General features: G+C 37.1%; 1 protein-coding gene and 1 non-coding gene across 2 annotated transcripts in view; one reads left to right on the forward strand and one right to left on the reverse strand.

The window, feature by feature from the left end:
• MALRD1 (MAM and LDL receptor class A domain containing 1) overlaps positions 1 to 13,519 on the reverse strand; it is a 594,562-nt gene that overhangs the window by 465,702 nt on the left and 115,341 nt on the right. The window contains 1 exon segment of the mRNA XM_036270540.1: positions 6,064 to 6,151. Coding sequence (XP_036126433.1) covers positions 6,064 to 6,151 — 88 coding nt within the window.
• Positions 8,826 to 8,951, forward strand: LOC118622687. Its single transcript, XR_004958110.1, has one exon. It is a non-coding gene; the product is annotated as a U6atac minor spliceosomal RNA (small nuclear RNA).

Here is a 13,519-nt window from a genome sequence, read left to right on the forward strand (position 1 = left end):
AGGAAGACAAAGAACCCAATTAAAAAATGGGCAGAGGAGCTGAATAGACCTTTCCAAACAGAACATACAAATGGCCAAGGGACATTTGAAGAAATGCTCATCGCCACTAATCATCAGAGAGATGCAAATTAAAACAACAATGAGGTATCACCTCACACCTGTCAGAAGGGCCACCATCAACAAATCAACAAACAAGTGTTGTTCAGGGTGTGGAGAAAAGGGGACTCTATTACACTGCTGGTGGGAATGCAGACTGGTGCAGTCACTATGAAAAAGACTATGGTGTTACTTCAACAAATTAATAATTGAACTTCCATTTGACCCAGTGATCCCACTTCTAGGAATATACCCTAAGAAGCCTGAAACACCAATCAGAAAGAATATATGTACCCCCATGTTCATAGCAGCACTATTTACAATAGCTAAGATCTGGACGCAGCCCATGTGTCCATCAGTAGAGGAATGGATAAAAAAGCCGTGGTACATATACACAATGGAGTACTATGCAGCTGTAAGAAAGAACGAACTCTTATCCTTTGAGACGACATGGAGGTTCCTGGAAAGTATTATCCTAAGTGAAACAAGTCAAGCAGAGAAAGACAAATATCATATGATCTCACTTATTAGAGGAATATAATAAACATAACAATCTGAGAAATTGGGTAGACCCAGAGAGGTGAAAATAGGGTACTGACTGACAACCCTCAGAAGAGGGCATTGTTGGGGGAAGGAAGATATAAACCACAGAACTTTATGCATGTCCACATAACCAGTGGACACAGACAACAAAGCCAGGGACGGGGAGGGGGGATGGGGAGGAGAGTGTCAATGGGAGAAAAATAAAGAAACATCTGTAACAAAATAAACATCTGTAACAAAAATAAATTAATAAAAATATTTTTAAAAAGAATTATGCAGGGCAATAAACAAGCAATATATATTTTTGCTGTTATTATTCTATACAAACCAACATTTAAGAACCAAAAATAAGTGCCTGTGTTTGTAAGTCACTGAGATTTGGCTTTCAAGAAAAACTGACTGACACATGACGTTGTTTCTTGCTTGTAAATGTACTTAATATTGACTTTTGGTCAAGAAGGTGGCATAGGTAAATGCGGTACCTGCCTCCTCTCACAACCATATCAAAATTACAACTAAACTACATAACAAACATCCTTCAGAATGGCCTGAAATTGAGCTGAATGGAAGTCCTACAATTATAAAATTAAAGAAGCAGCCACATGGAGACTGGTAGGAGGGGCGGAGGTGCTGACAGGCTGGTCCTACACCCACGTGTGGCAGATGAAAATCAGGAGGGACACCTCAGCTGGGAAGGTCCTCCTTGAAGAGTGAGGGGTCCCTGTTCCACACAAGGCATTCAGCTCAGGGTTCCAGTGCTAGGAAAAGAAGTCTCCATAGCTTCTGGCTGTAAAAACAAATGGGAACTGAGGCTGAGGAAGGCTGAGGCTTCTGGAGTCCCAGGCAGTTCCTCTTAAAGGGAACTTACTTGGACTTGCTTCATCTTTGCTCCAGCATGAAGGGGAGGCAGCTTGAAAGGAACCAGAGACATATGGGGAAGAACTGAGTTGTTTGGCATTGGGGTGAGAGCTGAAGAGGCAGCTTTCTCCCAGATAGATGTGCTGGTGTTGGCTTTGTTATTTTGATGAGCCCTTTCTCCATGAGGTTGGCAGACAGGCACCATATCTGGGACTCCAGCAACCTGGTTCACACTGTTTGCCTCTCCCTGGTGATTCCCTGAGGAATCACCCAAATTTGCCTCTGTTGTAATTGACTCTTGCAAAAACTGGCAACCAAAATGAGGAGAAAAAGGAACATGTTCCAAATTTGCCTCACCTAAATTTGGGGCCCACCTAAGCTGTTTCCAATGGCTTTACCATAGGATAAGCCTGTTTTGGCTCCTGCTTCATATTTTCTTAAACTCTCTCAAACAAGTAACATCTGGCCATGGCAAGCCCCATATCTCTCCCTAAGTGGCCCCAGGCCTGGCATTAGAAGCAGCCAGCCTTGGTTCACAGCTTGGCTTTGCCTGGGCATCTCCAAGCCTAGCACAAGAAGCATCCATTGGCAGATTGCCTTGTAGCTTATGCCTGGTGTCCTTGGGTAGAACACAGGCAGTAGATGACCTTCCCGCAGAGCCAGAACACACACTGGACAGCTTCAGACCACATCAAAGCACCAGCACCCAACCACCTCCACAAGTGACACACTCAACAAATTAACTCAGTGGGTACCAGAGCCCTGCTAAAGTAAGTCTTGCTCTATGTGGTGGGCCCCTGCAAAGCTAATCATCCAAGATAGTCAGAGGTCAGTAGTTAATTGGCACAGCCAGTTCTTGTAGCTGATCAGCCTGAGTAAAACTCTCAGATTGGTAAGCCGACAGCAATCAAAACTCAATTACAACAGAAGGGTATGAAATCCACACAAGGGGTATACCTCGAGGGCCCTGTGGGTGACCTGGGAGGCTGTGCCATTAGACCCTACAGGACACCTACTACAACAGGCTACCCTAGGAAGCTGAGAAGACATATTAACTTTATCTAATACATAGAAACAAACACAGGGAGGCAACCAAAATGAGGAGAAAAAGGACATGTTCCAAATGAAAGAACAGAACCAAACTCCCAGAAAAGAACTAAACAAAACAGAGATAAGTAATCTAACAGATGCAGAGTTCAAAACACTATTTATAAGGACATTCAGTGAACTTAGTAAGAATTCCAAGGAACTTCTGAGGACCTTAAGAGCATAATACAGGACCAGTCAGAAATGAAGAATGCACTAACTAAAATGAAGAATAATTTACAGGGAATCAATAGTAGAGGAGGTGAAGCCAAGAAGCAAACCATCGATTTGGAATATAAGGAAGTAAAAAACACCCAATCAGAACAGCAAAAAGAAAAAAGAATAAAAAAAAATGAGGATAGTATAACTTCAAGTATACAAGCATTTGCATCATGGGCGTGCCAGAAGGAGAAGAGAGAGAGCAAGAAATTGAAAACCTGTTTGAAAAAATAATGACAGAAAACTTCCTGAACTTGGTGAAGGAAACAGATATACAAATCTAGGAAGCACAGAGAATCCCAAAAAGATGAACCCGAAGAGGTCTACACCAAGACACATCATCATACAAATGCATAAGGTTAAAGACAAAGAGAGAATCTTAAAAGAAGCAAGAGAAAAGCAGTTAATTACCTACAATGAAGTTCCCATAAGGCTGTGAGCTGATTTCTCAAAAGAAACTTTGCAGGCCAGGAGGGAGTGGCAAGAAATATTGAAAGTGATGAAAAATAAGGACCTACAACCAAGATAGCTCTACCCTGCAAAACTATCATTTAGAATTGATGGACATATAGAGTTTCCAAGACAACAGAAAGCTAAAGGAGTTTATCACCACCAAATCAGTATTATATGAAATGTTGACAGGTCTTCTTGAAGAAGAAAAGAAAAAGATTTAAAAAATATGAACAATAAAATGGCAATAAATACATACCTATCAACAATTGAATCTACAAACAAAATGAGCAAGCAGAACAGAAACAGACTCATAGATACAGAGAACTTTTAGTTAGTTGCCAGATGGGAGGGGTGTTGGGGGGAAAGGGTGAAAAAGATGAAGGGATTAATAAGTACAAATTGGTTGCTAGAATGAAGAACCTCAAAGGGAAGGGAGGAGGTGGGGCAAGAAGAGAGAAACCAAAGAACTTATATGCATATATGCATAACCAATAGACACAGAGGGCAGTGTGGGGAAGGCAGAGGGGGGTGGGCGTGGGGAGAAGGAAATCAAGGCAGGGAAAACGAGGGACATCTGTAATACATTCAACAATAAAGATAAGTTTAAAAAGGAAAAAAAGGAGTACTTCATATTTTAGCAATAATAATAATAAACTAAAAAAATAACAAAAGTATATAAACACTTTAAAAGATATAAACATCTTTCTATCCACCCATCTAACTAACACATATTTATCTAGGACTACTATGTGCCGATACAATTTAAGCTTCTGCAGACAAGGCAGGGAACAAGTAGAATGTAAGCTCACATTACTGTGGGAGGAAACAATTTAACTGTAAGAGGGATAGGTGTTATAAAGAAATAATAGAGAAAGGAGATAGAAGATATCAGATGAGGAGGAGACTCTGTGGGTACATCTGTGTCTGTGACTGTGCAGTGTTCAGAGCCTTTCCTAAGGGAGAAAACTTTGAGGAGAGATTAAAAAGAAGTAAAGAAAGGAGTCAAGTGGATATCAGGGGAAAGCGCATTCCAAGAGAAGGGAAAAGCAGATATAAAAGCCCTGAGGCATAAAAGTTTTGGAGTGGTCAAGGATTAGTTGAGAGGCCTCATCATTGGGAGAAGTCCAGTAGAGGCTCTCTCGTGAAAGGTGACGTCACAGCAGTATAAGGGAGCCAGGCGTTTATTCCTTAGATACTATTGGAAGAAATTAGGTTTTTGTTTTGTTTTTTTCTTTTTCTTTAAATGAGGTAAGATGCTTGTAGGAAAATTCTAATGACAGTGCACATGATCTTATCTCAGTTTGAAAAAAAAAATATTCTGGCTGCTATTTTGAGGAGAGTTTATATGGTTCAAGGATAGATCACTTAAAAAGCAATTTAAATAATCTACTCAGAGATGATTGTGGCTTGGACCAAGGAGAGAATAGTGAGAGCGATGAGAAGTACTGAACTCTGGATATACCTGAAGGTAGTGGCTGGCCAGATGTGTTCATGAAGAATAAGTGACTAGAAATAAACTGTTATTTGCCGAGATAGGGAGGCATGGAAGAATGGCAAAATTCAGGAGCAAGTGGTAATCAAGAATTTACTTTTCAACATTGAGAGTTCGGGTAAACTTGTTCAATTCTGATTTACTTGATGCTTGCCTTCCAGAGAGGGATTTGGCTTTCTGCCAAGGTCCATGGGCACCATTGCACAAAGTGGCCATGGTAATTAATTCTGCCAGAATGATGAGGTGAAGGATCAAAACTGTGTCACATTGCTACATGGGAAATAATTGGAATCAGCCCTCTGGTTATGCCTGGGGAGGGGCTGGTGCTCTTCTGACCAGTAAGTCTGCAGTGATGGAGCAGGACGGAAGTTGAGCTGTCAGCAACATGACAGTGCTTTCTGCGTGGATGTTGCAATTGATTTTTAAATACCCGGCCTCTGATCACTCCAAAGAAAAAAAAGAATATGCTCTCCGATGTCATGTATTTTAAGAGCCTCTAGCCTCACTGTCAGAATCAACTTGCAAAAGCTTGACGTCCAGTCCTAATGGATCAGTAAGCACAGACGGGAATGCGTTTCCACTGGGGTCTGTTTGTTTTAGGTTAGTTTCCCTTGTTAGTGTTGAGATACCCATTAGAAATCTAAGTTGAGATGTTGAGCAGGTTGTTAGTATGTAAGTCTGCGGTTCAAGGAAAATATTGAGAAGAGAGATATACAGGGTGTGGCCAAAATTGGTCTGCAGTTGTGAGTATGCAAAACACAGCTTATTCTTTATTATTTTTTATTAATTATTGTATTAGTTTCCATAGGAAAAACTGTAAAACTACTTTTGCCTCACCCTGAATATATCTGGGAAACATGTATGTCTTTAATGGAAAATTTATAACATAGAGAGAAAATGATTGACAACAATCCTTAGGAATATATAAAGTGTAGCCTGAGAATAAAACGTCTCTGAGGGCAACTGAGAGGTTAATAAAGTCTCCAAAACAATGTAATTACAAGGCAAACCATTTGATTATTGAAACCCCTCAAATATAATGAAATTGCAGTGTAACTTCAGACATAATTTCCTAATAGTTTGCATGTGATGAGACATGAACACAACTGGTACAAACCTTTTTACCATCTTTGCAAAGACTTTAAGGTTAATTACTAGCAAATGTTTACAACAGTCTCTTCCAAGGTTAATCTATTTGAGAGAATAGAACTGAGGGTATTTTGGAATATTTATTGAAATAAAATGTTGATTTATTTGGCAGATTTTTATACATAACAGGTTTGAAAATAGTTATATATTGAAATATTCTTTCTTACCAGGATAGAGGATACAGTCCATAAATGACAAATCATCGATTGCAATGTCTCCCGTGAAGCCATCTCCCACTGAAGCCTCCACCGAAATCTAAGAAAAATATAAGAAAAGTATTGTCATTTCAAAGGAAACTAATGTATAGAATCTCATAGCTGAAAAGGAATTAAGAATTGACCTAAAGGGAATTCTCTTCTGAACCATTAAAAACATAGTTTGCAATAGTCTTCCTAAGTCGATATCTTATGTCTCCCCAAAAACTCCTAGTCCCAGGAAGCTCCACATTTTATTAGGCTTATTAAACCCAAGAAGCCCTTATCAGATTGGTATCTATTTCCCTATAACTTTCGACCATTATTTCTAGACTTGCCCTGTTTTCTTCGGATCCTTTAAGTATTTGAAGGCAAATCATTGTTCCCTTCTCCCACCTTTGCCCTAGTAGTTCATCTGTTTCCAAGGTTAACCCTCTTCATCCTTTGAGAAATCCAGTTTGCTGCCAGAGACACTTGCTAGAATGTACACATCGAAGAATTTTAAAATTTTTCTCACACCAACCTTATTCTGTAACACTTTATGAAACTGGCTAATCGTTATTAGATCTCCTTCAGAACCACATTAATCACAGTGAACTTAGATGACATCTGTGCAGTTATAGGAGCTGCAATTCCACCAAAACTCTAGTAAAATATGAAATCCTGACAAACCACTGTAGCATATGTCAGATTGTGGCTAGGGCTGAGATTTACTACGATAGAATTAATCATGATAAATTATTTTAATACTTATGCAAATATGTTGCATACTTACTAGGAATCCTGCTGCAATTTAATAATAAACTTCAAGCAAACTCAAACTTCAAAAACACGTTTTCTTTTTCCACTTCTAATGAATCTATGTTTCCGTTTCATTTTTCCTCATAAATGATATATGTAGGAGTTGAAATTTTATTTCAGTTTTCAAATTCTATCCTCCATTAAAAGTTGTCTCATATATTATTTATTGATGTCTTAGTTAAAGGAAAGTTTTAGAAGGTCAAATTAATGACCTCAAACATCTTGACATCTTCCTCCAACTTTCCAGGCTTCCTTGAGAACAGCCATATTTTCTCCCTGATTTGTCACTAAGGGAATTAATCAGTGTGGGAAAGGTCTATGCACCTAGCCAATGGGCAAATACAGTTCACCCAATACTGCCAAAGGAACATCTAACAGTGGTATATAGAAAGTGTCCTGCTGCTTCACAAAGGACCACTCCAGATAGAAAATGCACCATTCTTTTTATCATCAGCAGGATTCAAAGAAAAATTATAGGCAGAAAGAACAGACACAGGAAGAATATACAAAATCACACAATTATTCTAATAAGCAAATAGAATTTGGCACAACATACTGTTAAAATATATTTTATTTTATAGAAAAGTAAGACTGTAGTTAGGTGAACAATATGAAAATGTGGTAAGGAAAGGCCAATTAATTACTGATAAATTTCTTGGATAATTATGTATCTATCTCACTGTAGTATGTTAATAGAAGGCTCACAGATGCAAGAAAAAGGATAAACTAAGATATATAAAAATAAGCACTACCGACTTGGCTATACTATTCATGATTATCTTAGTTAATTGATGAGAAGAGATAGAAAATTGATATCAGAATCCCCAAATTAATTTTTTAATTAAAATTTATGGGGTGACATTTGTAATAAAACTATATAGATTTCAAGTATATAACTGTGATACATTATCTGTACATTGCATTGTGTACTCACCACCCAAAGTCGTATGTTCTTCCATCACCATATATTTGACCCGCCTTACCATTCACCACACTCTTCCCCTCTGGTAATCACCACATTGTTGTCTGTGCTTATGAGTTTTTGTTTGTTTATCTTGTTTGTTCATTTATCCCAGAATTTATTTTTTAAAAAGCATGTGTTGTACATATAAATATCTGTAAGATAATTTTAGGAGGTATACAAATATTTAGTGCCATTCAATCAAGTGTGTGGACTCAACTGTTCCAAAGCATTCTTTTTGTTAAAAAATTGGCCATTTGTGCCTGGCTGATGTGGCTCAGTGGACTGAGCATCAACCCATGGACTGAGAGGTCTTGGTTCAATTCCTGGTCAGGGCACATGCCCAGGTTGAAGATTTGATCCTCAGTAGGGGGCATGCAGGAGGCAGCTGGTCGATGTTTCTCTCTCTCCTTTCTTCTCTCTGTAAAAAATCAATAAAAACTATTTTTTTAAAAATGGCCATTTGTAAAAATTATGGATTTTTCTCATTTGTGGGCCACATCAGGTAAGCAGCATTTGTGAGTAGATGTTGCCTACACAGGCTTATTTGTATTGTAGTTTATATTATATGATAAGTACCCTAATATTGCTTCCATCAGCATTCAATGTCAATGGAAAGACTCAGAAATAGTTCGAAGCAGAGGACAGTTGGGTCTTGCTCTAAGACACAATTTAATTATGTTTACCGAAATATCTTTAACTTTCTAACTCTCTAAATGTTAGCATTCTTGAGAAATAATAAACAATAGTTTCAAATGAGACACTAAAAATGTCAATTTGTATAAAAATTGACACCTTTTAGGAATATTAAAAAGCCTACTGGATAACAAATCACATCTTCAGAAAACGTTATGAATGTTGAGGTTTAATTCTATTTTTGTCTTATATTTAATTTAATCATGACAAAAGCTTTGTGAAGTATCCTAAAAAAAAAACTAGTTTTAAGAAAATAATCACAAAAAAAAAGAGCAAAACCTTGTATGAAAGGAGAGAAGGTTAGCACTCCCCTTGACAAAAAAAAAAAAAAAAAAGAAAGAAAGAAAAGAGCAAACCAAGTGTCGTTATTGTGGAAAATTTACTTTCACTTCTGGTGATTTTCCCAGAATAAATGGAAGGATATTCAATTATACACATTGTTGTACGCAAGACAATATTGCCATTTTGAAAATTAGAGAAGCCATATTTTATTCCTAAATTTCATTGGTTCCTTACTGAATGACTTAAAGGTCAATTGAAAATTCCAGTTTGGTCTAAATGACCTGCATTGTCTTTAAAGGGCAATTCTACTGACATTAGAACTATTGTTGGCTTGGAAATTTTATAAGGTAATCTAGCTCTTCTAAGTTGTTCTTTTCATGGGCTGCTGCATACTCAAATAAAGATGGAGTGGCCTTGTCAACTACATGGAAACTTTTAGTTCTGATATAACTAAATATAACTAAGACTCAAATATGAATAAGGCTCTAGAGACTCACCTAGAAATGATTTCCTTAAAGAAAATGCAACTATGAATTATTGACCACATTTTTTAAATAATGTGGAAACTAGTGGCATAATTTAAATGTAACACAATCTGCCCAGCCTGTATGGCTCAGTGGTTGAGCATTGACCTATGCACCAAGAGGTCGCTGGTTCAATTCCTGGTCAGGGCACATGCCCAGGTTGTGGGCTTGTTCCCCAGTGGGGAGCATGCAGGAGGCCATCCATCGATGTTCTCTCGCATCAGTGTTTCCATCTCTCATTCTCCCTTCCTCTCTCTCTAAAAATCAATAAAAAATTATAATATAGAATAAATGTAACACAATCTAATCATAATTTTTACCAATCTTCAATTTCCTATCTATATGTGATATGTGTGTGTGTGTGTGTGTTTTATAGGCTCTATTAACTCATAAGACAGAAAAAAAAATAAAGTTAATTTACCTTGCCACTTACTTTAGCCATCATGCATTTGAAAAAAATACAAAATCTCAGCATAATAGTTCAATATTTTATAAAATCTTCAGACAGACTCAAAAGAAAGAAATTCTTGTTTAAAATTTTAAAAGCCCATGCCCTACGTAGAGCAACTGGAACTCCAATGCATTGCTGGTGAGAATTAAAAATGGTAAGGCCACCTTGGAAAATGATTTGGCAGTTGCTTATAAAATTAAATACACATGTCCATATGATGTGGCCATCCCATATGTAGGCATTTGTTTACTCAAGAGAAATAAGACATGTCTAAACAAAAACCTGTTCACAAAGTTTACAGAAATTTTACTTATGATGTCCAAAATTTGAAAATAATTCAAATATCTCTTAATTAGTAAATAGACAAGCAAACTCTGGTAGATGGGATACCACTCAGCAATAAAAAGGAACAAACGAATGATACATGCAACAACTTCCATAAATTTCAAAAAGCGTTATACTAAGTGAAAGAAGCTGGACTTAAAAGCCTATATACTTTATCACCCCATTTATGTAACCTTCTAGAAAAGGCAGAATTACAGCAAAGGAAATCAGACTGGGGTTGCCAGGGCTCCAGGGAGAGGGAGCGGACTGACTCCACAAAAGAAAGAAGAATGTGGGGGGACGATGAAAAGAGTTTCTGTCTCAGTTATGTCCGTCATCACACAACCGCATGTTTGTTGAAATTTATAGGACTGCTTTTCTAAATTAGATGGATTTTACTTATATAAATTATACCTCAATAAACAAAATACATTTACTCTCTACTTTTTGTCCTAAGTCATCAGTATTCAACTATAACTTTACTTGTCTTTAAACTAACTTAACGCATGGCACTGGATATTCAGCATATAGTAATCTCAAGTATCTCAATCTATTTTTCAGTTCAGCTATGAAAAATCCTCTCCTGCTGTCCACTAATAATTTTCCATAGAACAAATATTTATGTTTTCCCTTTAATTTCCTAATGATGCCGATTTATTTTCATTTGTTATTCCCATAATTAAAAATGCAGAAACAATAAAAATGTAAAACATTATAAAAACTCTCTGTAGCCGATTCTGACAATTGACTATGAGCTGAAGTAGACAAAATCCTACAAATACATTCACTCAACTATCTCATATTTTATTATATAACCTACAATTTGGAGTGTTCCTTGAAAGTCAGCTTCAAATCGCAAACTTTCTAGGCCAAGATTTAGGCAATTATTTGCTAGATTAAACATTTAAAAAGTTTTAATCATCTTTGGAATTATTTTATATAACCCTGAGGCCAATCTCTGTGAAATAAAACTCAGACTTTGACAATTTTTTTAACATGTTTTTTTCTTTATTGATTTTAGAGAGAGAGGAAAGGAAAAGGAGAGAGAGATTGAAATATTGATGAGAGATAACATCAAACCTCCTGCATGCCCCCCAGTGGGGATTTGGCCCACAACCTGGGTATGTGCCCTGACCAGGAATCAAACTGGCGACCTCTTGGTGCATGGGTCGATGCTCAACCACTGAGCCACACTGGCTGGGCTGTCTGACAATATTTTAACTCTGTCTCTAGACATATCACATATACACAACCAAGTGCAGAACAATTCGAGTTTTCAGTTGTTATACTACACCTATGAACACCAATTATTATTAAACACGAGCCACAAAAGCCATGCCTAAGCGGTGTGTACACTGAGCAGAGAAATTGATAATAAAATTAAAAAGTGTGATACAAGCAGAGGTGAAATAAAATGCTGAAACAGATAAGTAGGTCAAGTACTAAAAAAGAATTACTTAAAAGAAAAACTCTGATGTCTACCTCCTCTGATTGAGCTCCTACTTTGGAAAAATATCATGGCAAAATTTTCATTGATTTTTTGGCATGATACTGTATTTCTTCTTTGTTAATGTATGGTTTGCTAAGAATTTGTGACTCCTCAATGAGTGCCTCCTTTGTCATTGTGTCAAGTGTTTCCATGGTTACCAAGGAATATCTCATCATCTATGATGGAAAAAAAAAACAAGTACAACACCCTGGCTCTCAGTGCTTTCAAGTCAAAGAGATTGCCAATATTTTAAAAGTAGGATGTTTTCCAAGAAGATACTGTTGTAATTGCAATCATCCCTGTGACTCCCTGTTATACACCTAACTCTAAGGTTCGGTGTGAGTTCCCTTTTTATTATTTTATATCTGACTACTTCTCTCAATGCATGCCCCTTGCCTGGTTCCCATAGGCATTTGGGTTTGCAATTCCTTGTGCATGTTAGGTCAGAAATTGTGAAGGTCTGAGATTTTACCCTACTCACAAGCTAACAAGTTAGCCCGCCACTGTTTCACAGACATATACTGGCAGACGTCACCAGATTTTCTATTTAGAGAGACAGCAAAAAGCATCAGACTAAAAATGCCTTCCACTGTTTCCCAGTTTCCACAAGGCAACTGGATGAGGGTGAGGTGTTTTCCTGCACGTGCAGTGGGTTGCACCAGAGAAGAGGAACCCTGCCATCTGCTTAGCTCCTGAGAGAGAAAAGAGAAGAGGCGGGAAGGAAGGGAGGGAAGGAAGGTGCTTACTCTGGAATGTAAGCAAGTATCTCAGGTAGAGGCTATTCAAACACATTCTTTCCGAGAGTTTGAACTGTGCAGAACACAAGAAATCTATAATGACTTGTCTCCTGAAACTAATGCAAAAATATATTAATATAAAAAAAGGGGGGGGACTAAAAAAGTATATAAAATAAAAAAGAACTCTCTCCAAACAGTGAAGCTGGATGGTGCTACATTGCTGATATATTTATTTTGTGGAAGAGCCCTATGCCTTAATGTATGTGTAAATTGAAATGTTGACATCAATTCAGACTTCTTTCTTCATATATAGTACCCCATTTTATAATACTCTGAACTGAATGAGTCAATACTAACTTTCAGAGAAGCCCACCCACCTGCTGCTGACCACGCTCCTTTTCCTCCCACATTTTTTCCCATTAGGGCTTCTGCTGTGTTGAGGGCGGAGATTTTTTTTTTAAATCAAGGAGTGGGGAATGTGATAGAGAAAGTAAGGTCATTCAACATTTCATTCATGTTTCTTTATTTAGATAAAATTTTTCTGCTGTTCTTGAAAGAAAGAGAAACCTAAAATAAAATCATTTCAGGTATTCAGGTCATATAAAATCTATTTGCTTTCTACTGTGTTTAAAGAAATGGAAAAGCATAAAGGTCATTTCAACTACATTTCTGTGGAGCTTCAGATGTACAAAAAGGGCCAAAATCTGGGTGACTTTTCTTCCCCGCCAATATATATAACAGTGCCTCTCTGGAACTCGCCTAAATGGATTTTAAAAGAAATAAGTATTGATCAATTCACAACTAATTTGGTACTTGAAATTCTGCAAACTCACATTCTATTTTAAAGTGTCCTCTGGGGACTCATCTACCATGTAACCCATTTCACATCTCATCTATTATTTGAAAGAGGACAAATAGTTCTCCAGTCCTAAAAATTTATATAGAACCTATTTGATTGGAGGCTACAAAGAGGCATTTAATTGAAAATAGCCTGGTTGATATTACAGAGAGAACAGTAAAGAAGATTTAGAACTATAGATTAAAAGGCTCCAAAAAATGTGTATTTATTATTTTTAAATGATTATCTAAGGTATACAGTAATATGATTTTAACAGAGTACAATGTAATACTGTTGAAATGATTAGTTAACACAAGCCAAAATTA

The sequence above is a fragment of the Molossus molossus genome, unplaced genomic scaffold (assembly GCF_014108415.1).
Source record: "Molossus molossus isolate mMolMol1 unplaced genomic scaffold, mMolMol1.p scaffold_m16_p_1, whole genome shotgun sequence".
In the NCBI taxonomy this organism is placed as follows: domain Eukaryota; kingdom Metazoa; phylum Chordata; class Mammalia; order Chiroptera; family Molossidae; genus Molossus; species Molossus molossus.